Source organism: Corvus hawaiiensis, chromosome 3 (genome assembly GCF_020740725.1).
Source record: "Corvus hawaiiensis isolate bCorHaw1 chromosome 3, bCorHaw1.pri.cur, whole genome shotgun sequence".
NCBI classification, from domain to species: domain Eukaryota; kingdom Metazoa; phylum Chordata; class Aves; order Passeriformes; family Corvidae; genus Corvus; species Corvus hawaiiensis.
The window spans coordinates 43051912-43069468 of NC_063215.1; the positions used below are offsets into that span (position 1 = coordinate 43051912).

Sequence of the window (17557 nt, forward strand, 5' to 3'; positions counted from 1 at the left end):
ACTGTTCCATATAGAAAGGTTATGCAGGAAGCTCTGACTGCCTTGGAGGGCTGGGGGACTCCACAGGGGTGCAAGAATGATTCTCCCTGCATCAGTTTACAAGGCTGGGACCATACAATATAAGCTCTGGAGGCAAGGGCTGTGTGTATCTCCATACAGTGCCGATAACAATAGGACCTTATTTCTGCTTAGGGCTTCCAGATGCAATGCTAGTCAATGTCTATAGTAAACAATAATATTAATAATAAGTATTAACATGCCAAGCTACAAATCACTGGCATAGTTTTCCAATATTGCTGGTTGCTTTCCACTATTGTCCTCCAGCCTCACTGCAGCACATTGTATACAAAAGAATTGAAACCCAATAATTGGCATGTCAAGGGTTTGAAGGCATGATCACATTTTTTCTTTTGAAATCCTTCTATTGAAACTGACATCACAACAAGTGAGTTCATTGGCCTAATAAACCCCGTGTCCAGCATGCACACACTGTTCTGTATCCCAGGACATCAGTAATTAGGCTGGTAACGAGGTTGCTGTTGCACAGAATAACCAGGATGAAAATGTTAAAAGTTTAGCATAATGGGAGAATAATGTAGCAAAAATGTAAACAGTAGACATCAGATATGACATTTATTTTCACTTATGGGAAGACAACTGAAAGGAAGGCTTTAGCTATAATTTTTCTCTGTTTTACTGAATCTATAAAAAGTCTACTATGATTTTGTTCTTCTGACCACAGTAACGTAGCTTTATGCTTGAAACAGAAATACAGCTTTAAATTTAGATTTTAATTTCATGTCTTATTGCAGACACACTAGAAACTTTACACTAAAATAACATTTCTTCTATAAGCCAACTCCTTTTGTGCTACTGAAAGAAATAATAATGAGAAAGTATTCTAGCAGGAGGAGCTGGTTTAGAAGCAAATGGATTCCATGGCAACTCCTGACTCTACATGACACCTAATAACTAGCATTTATGTTGGAAATTGTCTGTGTTATCTTGTACCCCAGATCTGATCTTTTTATAGGGTTTTCCCCTTATTTTAAAGCAAAAAACTGTATGGTGGTGTTTTTTTTAATATAGATCTAAAAATAAACATGAAATAATATGAGTTTGTCTGCCTCAAATGTGTGCTCAGGCAAGTTGTTTTGAAATGGATTTAATTTCTTTTAAAAATCATTTCAGAAATAAAATATCTGCTGGGAAATGTATTGATCTGTCAAGGGAAGAGCTTTATAGGAACATAACACTGGAACTGTGCATGTTTTAACATCATGAGATATCCATATTGAACAGTTTGAAACATAATACAAGAAGATCCAACTGAATCAGACCAGTATCTTGGTTCTCACAGTGCTGAATGCACCAGGGGAATCTCGTCATGGGGCAGCTGGAGAATAACCCAGTCCTATGGGCATCCTGTCAACCAGTCTGACTGATTTATGATCTGAAGAATGTGGATTTATATCCTTCTCTGCCATGATCCAATCTAGTGCATCTGTGGAGCCTGACAACTGCTGTTGTTCGAGTGTGGAATATTTGAACCTGCTATTTTATACCAAATTTGAAAGAAATCTGTTCTTAAACTGTTGCATGATAAGCAACCTTAGCCTTTGACTGTTTCAGTACTACTTCATGACTGAGAGAACATTAGCTGAAATTAACCCTGGAGATTAAGATTTCAGTAGATATTTTGTGGCCTGGCTGTTTTCTCAGCCAGCTGTTACTTGAGGGTCTCATATGGTAGAAGAGTACAGTCTAGGTTTGAAAGAAAGTATGTGTTTCCTGTGGTCAAATGAAAGCTAATTCAGGTTTGTGTTGTTCATCCCTCTTTGGTATGAGTGAAAGAACAAAGAAGGTGTGGCTGAAAAAAGCCTTCCTGGTGCAATCACAGCGGGTATTCTAAAGTGCAGAAGTGAATGGTGGCCAAAATGAGAAAGATGAAAGTCTCTGGGGAAGTCTAATGCTGTTGCTATGTGTTACTGGTAGCATCTGTATTTACATACTGGTACCTTTTGAAGATGTCTAAGACCATTTAATTTTTGCCCAAGGAAAGGAGTGCTTTTTTCCTCTTCCTGTCCATACAGACAAGATAGGTCTAAAACACAGAGTAATCATTCAAAACATGGAGTAATGGTCAGCAAATACACTAAATGGATGGGTAGAAAATGTGTCTTGGTTTAGCTAATCTTTTACTGTAGCTTAAAATTAGATGCTGGCATAGAGTTCCTTGAACAGAGAGCCTCATCTGGCACAAAGGCATTTGCGACTAGCACTCAGGATCAAAACCAAACTGCTCTCAGAAGGGTTATAACTGATCATAAAGCAAATGTGATTAAAAAAAAAAGGTAAGGCTACAGTCATATTTTGGGAACCAGTTTAAGATAAAGGCATAGAAATGGAAAATACAGAAAGCACAAAGAAAGGTGCTCTTAGTAGCAGTAGTAAGAAAATAATTTTTAAAATTGTTTAGGTGTATGTGTTTATTTTTACTTACAAGAGAGAAGTAAGTACACCACAGACAAGAGAAAGAAGGATATAAATAAAATGAAAGCAATACTAGACAGACTGGGAAATTGAAATGGAGGTGAAGGCTAAAACAGAAGAGGCGATAATTATGGGAAAGGAAGACCAATTAAGAAAAATAGAAATTTCAAACAGGGAATTACTTGATTTATCCTTCTTTCTGTACCTTATTACATTGCTATTTCTCATAGCCTTAAGTTTTTGTAGTTTGGAGAAGGCAGAACAATTTTGTGTTGGTAATCTGAGCTGGACAAGGATTCTTACATGAAAATAAAAGTGGCAGATAAAAGAATCAAATCACGATTGTGGACAAAGTATGGTTGTTGTTCTTATTTATTATTGACTGTTCAATTGTGGGGAAATAAAAGGGTGCAAGTAAAGAAACAAAGCAGTAGAAGTTAATTTTAAAGGAGTTTGTCTTCTCCAGTTACGCATAAACCTGAAGCATAGGCAGGGATCTGTTTCCAGGCATTAATCTTTTTTCTCTTTCAAAATATCAAAGCAATATTTTTCTTCTGAATGTTAGTTTTGATGGGTTCTTGCCCTCCTTCAGCAGCAGTGGCACCAGTAACTACTAACTTCAATGGCTTGTTATTTTCATATTAGTAAGTAACATGTTGATGTAACTAAAATATTTATGTGTATTATATATACACATACAAAATCCCACCATGAATCTATTCTTCCTTCCCTGAGAAATGTTGACATAACTGACTCTATTTTATGAATGTCACATGCTATGGAATGTCAAATGCAAGGAAATGGACCACTTAAAAATGTAGGCTACTTTATATCAAGTTGGTGCGGTACAACATGAGAGCTGCAAGTGCAGGTGTGTAAAATGGAAAGAAGAGCATAAGTAGTTTGTAAAATTAAGACTGTACACTTTTAGGAACATAGCTAAGAACGCTTTTTAAATAGCAAGAATCTCACTCCAAATGCACCCAGAATAGAATTCAATATGTGAAGTGCCTTAATTCCCCTATCTGGTGAATATGGAAAATTTGCTGTCTCAAAAGAGACCAAATGACTGCGTATGAAGAGGGAAGCATACCATAGAGATGGAACACAGAAATGTAACTTACCTTTGGTATCTTGCCTAAGACTACAGGAGATATGCTTGTCTGTTTAGAATGTTACTTGGAACCTTCCCCTGAAAATAGAGGCTTGCTGTCTTTCAGGATGAGGCATAGGACCTGCGCTTTCTTATTTAAAAATTGGCTGCATTCCACCATCCCATCTGTTCCCATACAAAATTCCTTCCATCAGTTCTTTCTTCTCTTTTCTGAACACATTTTCCCCTAGTGTGCCCCAATCACCAGGTAAATACTACAGGATGCTTTTTTGGAAGCTGTGCCATCATGCATTATTTGGTGTAATGAAAGAAAATGAGATAATATAATAAAACCAAACAGGACTATTGCCTCTCAGCAGCCCCATCTGCAGGACTCAAAGCTCTGTCCCACCTTGGAAAGAAAATTCTTATCCTGTTTTTCTCATTAGGGGTATTTTTTTTCATCTAATTTCATCTTTTCATGCTCATGAGTTCTTAGTCTGTTCCTGTAAAGTCAATGGTTCCTAAGAATTAAATAACTTTAGGACATTACCTACCTATCCAATTCAAGAAAATACAATTTATCCCTGAATAAGAAATGTTATAAAATCTGCAGCTGTTAATCTTTGAGTCCTAGGTTTGAGTGAAGGATTAGATAACACTAATGCTGCTGTCTATTCACCAAATCCTTTGAAAGTAATAGCAGAAACTAAATTTAATCTACTAATAATATATGTTGGGAATGTATTTCATCCTACTGTCTCTGAAGCCAAAGGGCAATGCACCAAGAGAAAAGAAACTTCAGTGTGTTTTTTGGTCACTTAATGTTGGGATTTCTTTCCAGGTTCTGTTCATTTCCTGAGAAGTATTAGTATTTCCCAAAAGATTTTCACTGATAGAATTAAATTAATCCAGCTGTTTCCCCAAGACTTTCAGACAACTAGGTAGGCACTACATGTTGTTAAAATGAAGAAACAAAGCATTTGGAATTCTTGTGAGTATCCTTGTGGTGAGATTTCTCCTTTTATTTTCATGTTTACAAAGAAAAGAATATTCTAGCAATCCATCTGGACCATTCTAAAAGAACACCCTTATTTATTAAAGGTTTTGGTCCTTTAAGGTCATCATTCCCTGAAGACCCTGGGCCTGAGAAAAGTTTGGACAAGGTTCAGTTACTTGAAGTGCCTTTAAGTTTGTAATAGAAATTCAGGCTCCCATTCCCAAAACAGTGCATCAGAGCATCCCTCTGAGCATACTGCCTTGCCAGTGGAGAAAGCTGAAGCATGATCTGGAAGAATGACACACTCCTCCTCTCCTGTAGGATCTGTAGGCTTGGGAGGGGGTGTGAACTTCCTCTGTAAACTTAGGAGTTGCTGTGCAATGCCCGGGAGCTGGCGCCTGACTGAGCATCTCCTATAAAGCAGATAGAAAGAGAACTGAATGTGTAGTGTCAGCCTCTCAGAGTGTTCCTGAGTTTTGAAAACTTTTTACCTAGGTGTGATTTCTTCTGCATTGCTGGGGAGCATTGCAGAAGATGGCACTGCAGCTATATATAACTGGGGGAAAGCAAAGTCCTAATGCTGTATGAGCATGTCTTGCAACTTCTAAACCTTTTGCTAAGACATCTTTGTGAAGCCTTCTGATGCACTTGCTACTGTATGTGAATTATGGAGGTCATCCTGTCCTGAGGAGAGCATGTATTTTCCTAATATCCGCAAAGACAAGGCTGAAAGGCACTGTCAGTGTTTGCACGTAGGAGTCACATAAACATATATGAGAGGCACAAAGGCAGGACTTGTACTCGACTAAATCTGTATCACGTGTGTGGATACAGCCTATAACTATTTCACTTTCGTCAGTTCTGAGCATTTCACTAACAAGGAGAACTGAGAAATCTCCACGTCCCCCTTTTCCCAGATTAGCTCATTCCCTCTTTGAAAAAAGTCACATAGAATTAAAATCTAAAATTATACTGGCATTTGCCTCAATCATACAGCAAACTGTGATGCATATTTTGCACCTGTCTTATTTGCTCAATATATTCTTGAAGTAACATTGTGGCATATTTTGAGTTTAGCACAGCTGAGACTTATGGGGTTATTTGTAGATTGTATCTCAAGAACCTAATAATGGACCAGGACTTCCTCTCTTCTGTGTCCTATTACCGGAAAAGGAAGCTTCCCTATAGGTCCTATCCTGGAATGCTTAGTCTAAGGGCAGAACGGGAGACTGTGAGGAGGGAAGAGGAGGGTGGGATGGGACACAGCAGAAGCATGCCAAGGAAACAGCAACATCCTGTAATTGGGGTAAACTGTTAAATAATCACTTAGTTTCACTTGGTACAGAGTTGAACTATGTTATTTTGTACTTTAAATAGGGAAAAAAGAAAAAAAAAAAAAGATGGGGATTAATCTTGTTTTGGCATGGGTGAATTAAAGTGCCTTTTAATGGAGGTGACAGAATCATCTCGATGTTTTTCCCAGCTCTCCCTTTAGACATTGTTAGCATTTGAGAAAACAAAATAAGGCTTAATTGCAGAATCTTCACAGCTACAAAGGTGACAGTTTATCAGAACCTGATCTTACTGTGCTACCGCAATCAGTAATTAGTTCCTAATTAGTTGGATTTGCTGAAAAATACATGATGGGAACTCATAATGTGTTATTGGCATCTGAAACAATTTCATCCTGTTAGCTAGAAGAAAGTACAGCTGTCAAGAATGTAAGCCTAATTTTCCCACATTAGCACTGCTCGATATAAACTGAGTTACTTCCAATCCAAGGTGCAAGTTTGCTACTGTGTGAAGAATGGGGTTCATCACATTTCATGCAGAGATTTAGAGTGCAGTAGAAAAGGATAGTGATATCTGTAGACTCTCTTTTCTACCAGTGTTCTTGCCAGTAGTTAATAGCATCTAGTCAATAGCTCTATAACTATTTGTATATGTATCATGTTATTGAGAGCGTGATTTTTCAAAAACACCCAATTAACCTCTGCTATCATTACAATTAGTGGGAGTCTTATAATTTAGAATGATAATATTCATTCCAGAACATTTTTCATTCTTTATTTCATGGGTTTTCAAACAGATGAATAGTAGCAAATGTCTTTTAATTTCCTTTCCCCTCCATATTCAGATGCATGTTTTTATTGAGAGTCTTGGTAGGACAAGACTAAGCTGAAGAGCAGCGGTGAAGCCTAATGCATGGCCTTAGTGAAGTTTTAATGCTCCTTATATTTGAGGAGACATTTTAATAGAGAAGTTTGTGGTCTTCTATGAATAGAGATGCAGAAGAAAGGCTTGGAGAATCCTGGATTCAAATCCCATTGATGCAGTATGGAGCTTGTTAGAAGATCTAAGTACAAAATATATTGTAAACATATTTAATTGCAGGATGGTGTAATTGCTGTGGAGGATACCTTACCATAGAGCTAGGAATTAATTATGAAGAGACTCATTTAGTACAAGCATTACAATTGCTTTCCAGAGAAATTCCTTTAATATAGAATTTAGTTTGACACACTGCACGTGAAAGCCGTTTAACCTCTTACTGCTACCAATGTATGACATCAGTAACAAACTTGGTTTGTTCATTCTTGAGCTTTTTTGCAAATCACTTCAGAAAAATGTGTCAAAATTTCTGTGGGTGTCAGTCTTGGCACCACCTGCTGAAGAGCAGTGCAGTCTGAGAAGACATGACATTTAACAAGATACATTTTTGGAAAGGCAGGTGGGAGTCAGACATAGCTGATAGAAAAGACATAGGATATAAGTAGAAATGGGAGTGACCCCTCTCAGCAGAAGCCCTACTCACCTTTCTGTAGCTCATTTATCTGTTTGGGCGTCCTAAGACATCCAAACCTTTTGCCAGAAAATGTTTCTTCTCATGAAGCAGGAGAATTCTCCCTTCTCATAAAATTGCTTGGAACAGAGAATTTTGAACACTTATGTTTCTTCTGACTTACAAAATAGCATGGGCTTGATTAGCTAATTAAGATTGAATACCTAAGCATCCATCTCATGATTCTGGCCCCTGTGACATGGAGATGACAGAAGTGACACATGACCTATGAAAGACTTCCTGTCTTCTGGAGTGGCAACTGAAATATCTTTGGTTTATTTTAAATTTCATTAGATGCAGTAAGCAACTGAATTGCAAACCTATAACTAAACAATGGACAGGGAGTCAATGTGGTAACCCGAATGTAGATATCAAATGCTATTTCAGATTACTTGGGTCATTTGAGGCATCCACAGAGAGTGACGGATACAACAGCACTGTATTTCACAGCTGATAGCCCTTTGCATTTGGGGTATGTTCTTCTGGAGCTGAATGTAGAGGACAAATGAGATATTTCATATTAAATGACACTAGATCTCTGCATGTAAGTGACTAAACCCAGGCCAAAATGTGCAATTCAGCTGGAGACCTTTAGGTTGTGGAAAAAATATACAGAGATTGCTTGTATTGCCTTACTTTTCTCTGCTTCAGTACTTACTACATAGGCTACAGTAGTGTCCATGCCACATCATAGAGAGGTGGTCTTAGATAACTCCTTCTGTGATAATTTACTGCCACTAATATGGATAATGTCTCTGAACAGGTGAGGTTGTAGGTTTATAGATAGTGGAAGGAGCTAAAGGGAAGTCTGCCCTAAATGGGAGGAGTGGAGGCAAGACAATGATTCAAAAAACATTGCCCATAAATAGAGAAATGATGCCTCCTCGAGTAGTTCCTCAAACTGTCTTAAAAATACCACAGCCTCTTTTTCTTGACTGAGGGAGGAGCATAGGAACTTGGACTCAGGCTGTCATGAGTAAGGGCAGATGCACATGGGAGACTTTCTTCTCTTTAGGAATGCCCCCCAGAACTAGAAAATTGGAATTACCTAACTTACATTACTTACTCCTTAAATGCATCCTACGCTGTGAGTGTTCAAATCTTACACTAGGCTCCAGGCTGAATGCTGATAAGAGACTTCCTAAAGTTTTCTTCAGGATGACCATCTGGAGGTGGTCTGTAGAAGCAATGACAAGGAAGCGCAATTTTGGGTCAGCAGCATAAACCCCTAATTCATCTGGGTAAAACTGGGGCCTCCAAAGATTCAATCTACAACAGAAAAAGACCTCCAGTAGTGAGGATGGCTTCGTGTTGCCACTGATACATTCACTACCTGGGCTAGAACTGAAATCTTAAGTAAGGTTCTAAACAACAGACTGTATTATAAGAGCTCCTGCAGAAGAGATATGGGATGGTGGTACCTACCCAAACCTGTTCTAGCTCCTGCTGGGCACTGCTGTGATGCTGTTATCAGACCAGGACAGGAATGATGGGAAAGGATGAAGTCCCAGAGGCAGACTTAAATATGCCTTGATACACAAGGTGTGCCTCTTTTTTGCTGCTTTCCAAGTTTTGGAAGAGGTACCACACCTGAGCAGGCATGACTGCAGCTGCTCCTAGAAGGGGGAGGGGAGAGTAAAAACAAAAACCTGCTTGCAAACTGCAATGAGCAACTTAACATTAAAAATTTCTGTGTGTGCTGTTACTTTGCTCATTTATCGATAAAGGTGATAATTACATCATTGAAGAATTCATTTATTTTTTAAAATTCTGTTTGGTTTTCATACTTTTGTTAGACAGCTATTCTCACTTTTCACCATAAGTTACCACTGGATTGAACACATTCATTGTTCCTTCTGAGCAGCTGTTTCAAATGTATGAGAATTCTTTCTCCCGGATTTTTCACCTAAATACTGATTCTAATAAATTTGCTTAAATTCATTCTGTATTACTTTAGACTTTTGTCTTCATGAATCCAATACTTTTGTAAAAAAAAAAACCAAAACGCTTCAAATATGTTATTTACAAATGTCACCAAAATATTTCTAAAAACAATTAATATGCTAGGAAATACAGTATTTCCAAACCAAGGTACAGATGGCACAAATGACATTACAGAAACTCTTCAACTGATTAATACTGAATACTGTAGCTATTGTCTGGTACTCTGCAGTTAGACTTTCTGTGATGTGCATTTACAAAGCAACAAGGGTTAGTGTCACTATGTTGGTATGTTGTTTGACTGTGGCATAGCTCTTTTTCCTAATTAATTAAAATTGTTGAGGGACAATGTATTGCTTCAGCCAAGTTTTCCAAAGAAAGAACTTAATTTCCATGAAAATTTAAACTTCCAAAGTAGATGAAACAATTATCTTAAAAATGGACTAATTAAATGTGTGAATAACCAAACTATTGCCTAACAATTTGAAAAAAAATCTGTTTCTTCTGTGACACAACACCGTATTATATTGATATAGTCTAAATGGCAAAGGCGGCTTTTGTGTCATCCATCATATGTAAATTTAGTGAGAACGTGGGATGATAATAGAAGAAATTGTTAGGTACATTTGAATAGGTAATATATTACCTATATATAATAATGAAATATGACATTTTTAACATGATAAGGGGATGAATACACTCAAGTACAGAATTGATCATTTTCAAATCGCTTCCCACAATTTAGAGGTGCCAGATATGAAATAAATTACTGGTTAACTACTGAGCCTTTGAAATCAGCCAGCCTTCTGCTTGCTGCAGTGTGATGTTGCCAGCAGGTCGAGAGAGCTGATCAGCACTGGTGAGGCCACACTACTGGAGCACCATGTCTGGCTTGGGGCAGAGAGACACAGACATGTTAGAGAGAGTCCAGCAAAAGGCCACAAAATAGATGATGGAGTGGCTGGACCATCTCTCACATGAAGAAAGGCTGAGAGAGCTGGGACTGTTCAGCCTGGAGAAGGCTCAGGGAAATCTTGTCAGTGGGTATCTGAATGGCAGATATTGACAAGGACACAGCCAGGACCTTTTCAGTGGTATCTGGTGTCAGGACCAGAGGCAACAGGCACACCTGGAAACACAGAAGGGTCCCTCTTGAACAGCAAGAAATAAGTTTTTTTACTGTGAGGGTGACCAAACCCTGTCACAGGTTGTCCAGGGAGGTGGTGGAGTCTCCATATTTGAAGATGTGGTCCTGGGCAATCAGCTCCAGCTGGCTCTGCCTGAGGAAAGGGGTTAGCCCAGACAACCTCTAGAGGGCCCTCCCAAAATCAGCCATGCTGTGATTCTATGTAGGTGGAGCATCACCAGTGCCATTTTTTTCCCGGAAAGCTTCCAGGTAACAACTCTGCTGTATTCTTTCATCTGGTGAAATACAATGGAAATGACAGCAAAATGATCCCTTGGAGAGGTAATGCTTATCAGCTCAATGCAAAGCTGACCAAGTGCAAATATTAATATTCAGTTTAAGGTCTATATCTGAATGAAAATGCACTGATGTTTCTGTAAGTATGTTGGCTCCAAGTACTTGCTCAGCATCTTGAATCCTCTTAAGACTTGAGGACTGGCCTCAGGAGGTGTAGTCTCATCACAAGATAGATGCTGCTACCTTCTGCCTTCAGATTTATTCCTTGCAGGTACTATCACAGACCTGGGCATCTCTTAGACAATATCTTTTACCTGGCAGAACTATTTCTTGCTCATCATGCCTCCTGTTGCAACCCCCATTTTTGGAGCCTCATGCCCCCTTCTTTACAGAACTTAATCACCCACTTTAGCACTGAGCCCTAGAACAGGACACCCAATTTTACATGCCTTAGTCCTACAAAATTCAGGAAAAAACAGTAAGGAAATTTCAAGTATGTAATATATATATATGTGTGTGTGTGTATATATGTATGTACACACACGTAAAGAGTAAACTTTAATTATTATCTACATGAATTGCATCATTGCTATACCGGAAATATTTTTTATGATTTAGCTTGCCCTCATAACCAGATTTACTGCTTATATAATTAATATAAATTTGTGAATTTTTTCTTTGGATTATCATTTTCAAAATGTACTATGCATGAAGAGGATTTTGTTACTATATCTCCCATATTTACACCTAAAAATACAGTGCAAAACATTCTGGGAATATTTTTATTAAACATGAAATATAACACATCCATCAATATTTTCAGCAGCTCTTAGATCAAATTTTGTATTTTTCCCTATAAATTAAAAGTTGACTATTTAAACACCATTAATAGACAGGCTATAGAACACTTTTCAAAATGAAGACGATAGCCCCGAATTTGCGCAAATTGCAGTATTATTCAGTCTTTTATTTTGATGTCTTAAAATTCAACTAACAATCTGACTTCTGAGAGAAGAAAGATAAAACAAGAAAAGACAAATCTTCATAAAGGAATAAGGCCACTGTGGCTAACTGGGTGTCATCAGAGTTAATACAGCAGTCACTTCCAGTTTCCCTGTTGTCTTGAGGTTTGAAATTGGTTCCACTAAGGCAGATGCATTTTTGGATGTCCCAGAATGACCAGATGTCTTAGTTGCAGGATCAGTTCTTTTGACTGAGTGGACCTTCCAGACAGCCCTACTTCAGAGCCAGGTGGCTCCTGGGCTCAGTCCCCTGCGTGGTGCCTTGTGCCGGTACAATGTTCAGGTAAATGTCATACTGTTGGTCCATGCCAAGGTAGCTGTCGCTCATGAGATACAGGGTGTAGATACACCTGAAAAGTAAAAGCAGCATTGTTAGTTCGGGAATTGGGTCTTGACTACTTGGAAAACATAATAACTAAGAGAATTTGGAAGTTTGTCATACTTTCCAGGAGTTTCTGGAGTATAAAAAGCAACGGAAACAGTATTTCGATTTCTGACATATCCAGTTCTTTTCAGGGCAATGAGTTCTTTTTTATCGACTTCTCCCAATATCAAAAACCATCCTTCATCCTTGACTTTGGGGAATCGAGGAGCCATTGCTTTACTGTCCTGCTTGCCCTGTTGAGGAAAAGAAACAGCTTAGGAAAACTAGAAATCACCTTTACAAAATGTCATTTTTCCTTGAATGGAAAACACCTCAAAACCACCTTGCTGTCAATTGTTAGGTAAGGCTATAAATCAGCCAGACTAAAATAGTGTTATTTCTTTCCAGAAGAAGGGTTAAAAAAATAAAATAAAAATCACAGTCCACAGAGAAAAATTCAGAGTACCAGGTATTATTCCACTTATTTCGTAAACTACTAAAACTTGAATGGAAATACTATCCTCTTTCTGTAATTTTATCTAATATATTCCAAATACAGAAGGGTTAATTGTAAACCTAACATCTTTAAATAAAGCTGACCAGTATTATTCAAGTTTAATATAAAGACAAAACAAGCACTTATTTATTTGAGCTTGATATATCAAAAGGAAAGATTATTTTAGTAATTCTTTAAGACAGTGACTTTACTGCTGGAAGCTGAAGACATAATGAAGCCTACTCAATCAACATTCATTTCGCGTTTTGTAGAGGGAAAGGTTTTACTGAAGATTTGTATGGAAGAAAAAACACCACCACAGCAATGAAGCTTTAGAAACAGTTTGATCCAGCTGTTTTTTACAAAAGAGGGATAAAATTCTAGGAGAGGTTTATAAAACAGTGATCACTGCATGAAATGCTTCTGCTCCTTTCTTTTCCATGGTTTCTACTTAGGAAAAGTCTCTGCCAGTAGCTGGCACAGCAAATAGAATGATGTATGGATGAGCTTCGACCCTTTGTCCTTCCTAAAATAAGACAGTTTCCCTTTGCAACTATGGTGAATCTGCTGTAGCCAGGACAAAAAGTCTTTTGGGAAACAAGAATACTTTTCAAATATAATTCTTAACTAATGTAAGATAACTTCAGGAGTTTCAACAGAACACATGTATCTCCACTATTATTTTTATCAAAATGAAATTGTCTTAAGAGTCTCAGAAGTAACAGCTAAAACTGTTCTCCACTTTTGCCTTGAGCTCTAATTCTGGAAATTAAAATTCTTAATTATTTGAAATGTTAGAGAAATTAATTAGCAAAATTATAACCATGGTGGTCCATACGCTGCTCATGGTATGTAAATGACAGGACAAGGCATAGATAAGAGAGTGACAGCTCCAGTGTCAGCAGTGCCCCACACGAAGGCAGGCCCAAGTCTCCCCAGAGCCAACATGCAGGTACACCCAGGTGCTGCTGCAGGGGCAGAGCAGCTGGAAAAGGGTGCAGCTCCTGGAGTTTCTGGCTTGGCACACCAAGACTTGCTGAGAGCCCTGCAAGCTGACTGGCCCAGGAGGCAATGGGATGTGCTTTAAATGGGCAAAGGGCTGGGACTGAAATGTAGGTGGGAAAGAACTGTATGTGGAAGTTGTTCTAGGAGCTGTTCAAAAAAGAATCAGATGTAAAACATACGGAAAATATTCTCAGTAAAGGCCTGAGGATGTGTTATGAGTAGAAACATATTTATAGGTGTGAGTCTGGTATGCAGTTTGGAAGCATCTGTGAATGTAATTGGAAAGCTTACAAACTAGTTTGATTTTTTTTTCATTGACTTGGTCTAGAATTTTACCTTAAGAGCCTACTTACTATCCTATTGCAACCTGAAAAAAATTTTTCTTCACTACTAATACAGAAGAGGCTTTGAAAGTGTTTAGAACTTACATAATACTTAAACCATAAAGAAACCTATTATACTGTACAAAGCATCATTGATAATGTAAATGGATTATTGGACACTTGTGCACTTGGGAAGGAAATGATAAATTAGTCTACCTGGTACCCCATCTGGGCTCTGTGCAGGTTTATTTGGAGCACATACTCTTGATCAGCATGCAGTTTGATCCATCTCTTGTCATCTCGTGTGTCTGTTGTCAGAGAAGGAACAGGTACTTCATTCTGTGGCTGAACTGTATCATCCCAGCTGCCCTTAATGCTCAGACTGACATTTAGAATTGGTAAACGGCACAAGAAATTCCAAGCCTGTAGAAAAAACAGATCCCTATGGATTACAAGATAATCTGTACAGTCATTATCACTCTAACAACAACAATTCAATGTGCAGTTTACATATTTTTCTATATTAATAATATTTTATTGTGTATTAGAATATATGTAATCATACAACTCTCAATCATAAGCATAAAATACCTTTCATTAACCTCTTATGCTACTTTCTTCCTAGCAAACAAAACAAATGTGAAACTCCTCAAGCATGTTCCACATGCCATACTAAGATTACTGATGTCTGAACACAGGAAAAATTCCTTACTGCTCCCGATTAAAGTATTTTTTCCCTATAAGCCACTTAAAAACTAATATAATTAAGTTTTAAATTAAACTTCCTTAGCATAATCCATAAAGAACAAGTCACTGCAGTGCTAATTAGCAATAGGCAAACCTCAGAGAGTTCAGAGGATCAGTTCAGATAATTAACCAAAAGTTCAACTGCATATCCAAAGTTATCCCTATTTTTTTTTTTAGGTTTTCTTGCATCGATCTTCATGAACTCTCCTTCTTAGAATTCTCCTGAGGAATTTTAAGTCTCTGCAGTTTCTCTTGAACTGCAACAGGTCCTCAACTTTCCCTCATCCTTGTGCAGAGAACTGTTGTTGGAGGATACAATCTGTGTAGATCAACATGACACTCTCTTAACCTTAAAAAGGCATCCTGAATATGCAGCCCTATGTTTCTCTCATTTTGGTCTCTATCAGACAAGGAAAAGCAGCTCTGAGAAGCTGTGACAAAAATGGAAGGGAGCAATGTAGGCTTTCATTTAGTGAAAAAGAAAATTAGCACGTTCACTCAATGAAATCTGTTAGGAAAAAGAAATGGGATTGGCTGTGGAATGGAGGCAGTGATTTGTGGCCTTCCTATGGCTGAAAAACATAGATCAGGATGGCACTGGAAGAAAAAAACAAAAGACCAAGAATCACCCTCTGCCCTGTTGTCTTTCCCCTCCACTCCCGGAACAGAACAGGAATCAGCATATATGAAAAGCTAGAGGGTGGGAAGGAGAAGGAAATAAGAATATTGATCTTGGCAAAGAGCCATCAGAAACCAAAATGGGAACTTGTGGGAATGAAGAGGGTAGGGCATAATCACATGGGCAATAGCATGGGACAGAAATGTTTTATGTGGAAAAAACAAAAGCATTTTATTTTTCAAGTATTGGTTTGACCATATTGTGTTTCAACAAAATGTATTTCCATTTAGATTGTGCTTGATGCATCTGATTAGTTTTTCTTTGCTGGAAGGCATAGAGGCCTAACGAAAGCTAAGTTTGCTTTTTGCAGACATCATTGCCACTAGTCATACTGACAGTAATAGTATATGTCAATACATAATTAGGGATACAGCAGCCATGGCAAGCAGACCTAAGGTCGTGCTGCCCTCAGAAAGGTGGTGCTGTCTCTCTCTCCAGCGTTCTCCCCACCAGCTCGCTGTGCCCCTCTCTATCCCTGGTATGTTGGCTTTGCCATGATGGGATTGTGCAGCTAGATGGATCAGCTTGCTAATCATTTTGGTGACAGCATGAACTTAGATCAGCTTAAAGCTGATTGTGGAAACATATTCTCTAATCCTGTGACTCTGAATAAGCATGAGCCTTCAGTGCCACTGAAAGAAGTGGTCCAGACTCCTCCCCTGCTGGCACAAGCATTCACATAGCCACTTGGCTACAGGCCATTTTGACTGTCAGTGAGAGGGTTGATAGGATTCCTCCCTCCTCCTCCCCTCGTCCCCAGATGCTCATTCCCACCTCCTTGCCTGAGGCAGACACAGCATTTGTGCAGCTGTGCGGTGAGCTGGGTCAGAGGAGGTGAAAACGGCACGGGGAGGGCAGGACTGCCCATTTCGGCTGCAGCATAGGCTTATTTGGATTAAAATGGCTGCATTACCAGAGCCTGGCTGAACTAAATGAGAAAACTGATTTCAGCTACCAACTAATCTCTCTCTCTCTCTCTCTCCTCTTCTGTGTATTGCATGAACAGCTGTGTCTGTTCAGCGCAGAAGATGGGGAGGGCCAGCTGTGAGCGCTCAGGAACTGCAGCGTAAAAGCAGGGGACACAGATGAATTGCACCGATGTTCTTAACTGTGTCTTAGCTAGGAAATGACAGGAAAACTGTAACAGAAACTAAACAGCTAGGACTTTAAGGAAAAATACATCTGTCTTTGTCCCAACTCTGAAAGGAAATGGGGAAAAAAAGGCGGCACTTCGAAGAAGGTGAAAAAAATACCACTGACATTCTTAACTAAGTTGTTGTTGCCAGGATTTTGATACACTTCATACACGAGACTACTAAACCCACCTCCAGCAGATCACACTGGATGACAACTTGAGTAGTAACATCTCAACTGGCAAATGATTTTACGTTGAATGTAAAGGTTTTTAAGAAGAAACTTAGAGTAGGAACTCTACAGACCCACTGTGTGAGAGTGTCTAAGCAGGGTATTTCTGCTGACTTCAGGAGAGGAACCCTGATACAAACCAACGGGGTGATCACCTCTTTGGCTGTACTTTAGATACCATTTACCTTGAAAGCTTTTATGTGTCTCAAAGGACAAGAACTGGTACAAATATGTTAGAACAAAGTTTAATTTCAGCAGAGATCATAATTTATTAACTCCTGTAGTGGCAATACTTGTTACCTTCATCATAATCTGGTGAAGGTTATGACTTGGGCTGGTTTATACCATACAACCCCAACATAATCTATTTGTCAAAGGCTGTCATGTCCTCATGTAGCTTTCATAATAGAAACAAACAAAGTAACTCTGAGTAACTTTCTAATTAGATGAAAAAGTAGCTTTAATACGTCATCCTATGTTGGCTATTAACTGTTGTATTTGATGATCTTAAAGGTCTTTTCCAACCTAAAGGATTTTATGATTCCTTGATTTATCAAGTCTTGTATATCTGAAAATCAAAGGCAAAGTTAGTACTGCTTGATCATTGATACAGTCTGCACAGCAGGAGGCCTTTTTATCATCTATGCAATGTGGGGAAAATGAAGAAATGCTTTTCTCACCAAAGAAAAAAGTCAAGTAGTAGCAGGTGAAAATGAAAAGAAGATTATAAGAACACAGACACTTCCAGAGTAAAAGTAGATAAT

General features: G+C 38.5%; 1 protein-coding gene across 3 annotated transcripts in view; it reads right to left on the reverse strand.

The window, feature by feature from the left end:
• Positions 1-9444: 9444 nt before the first annotated feature.
• Positions 9445-17557, reverse strand: part of ASCC3 (activating signal cointegrator 1 complex subunit 3) — a 255345-nt gene continuing 247232 nt past the window's right edge. For all 3 annotated transcript variants that reach the window (XM_048296916.1, XM_048296915.1, XM_048296914.1), the window contains exons 40-42: positions 14219-14425; positions 12257-12432; positions 9445-12164 (exon numbers count right to left, since the gene is read on the reverse strand). In XM_048296916.1, coding sequence (XP_048152873.1) covers positions 12029-12164; positions 12257-12432; positions 14219-14425 — 519 coding nt within the window. In that variant the 3' untranslated portion in view covers positions 9445-12028. The remainder of the gene's footprint in view (positions 12165-12256; positions 12433-14218; positions 14426-17557) is intronic.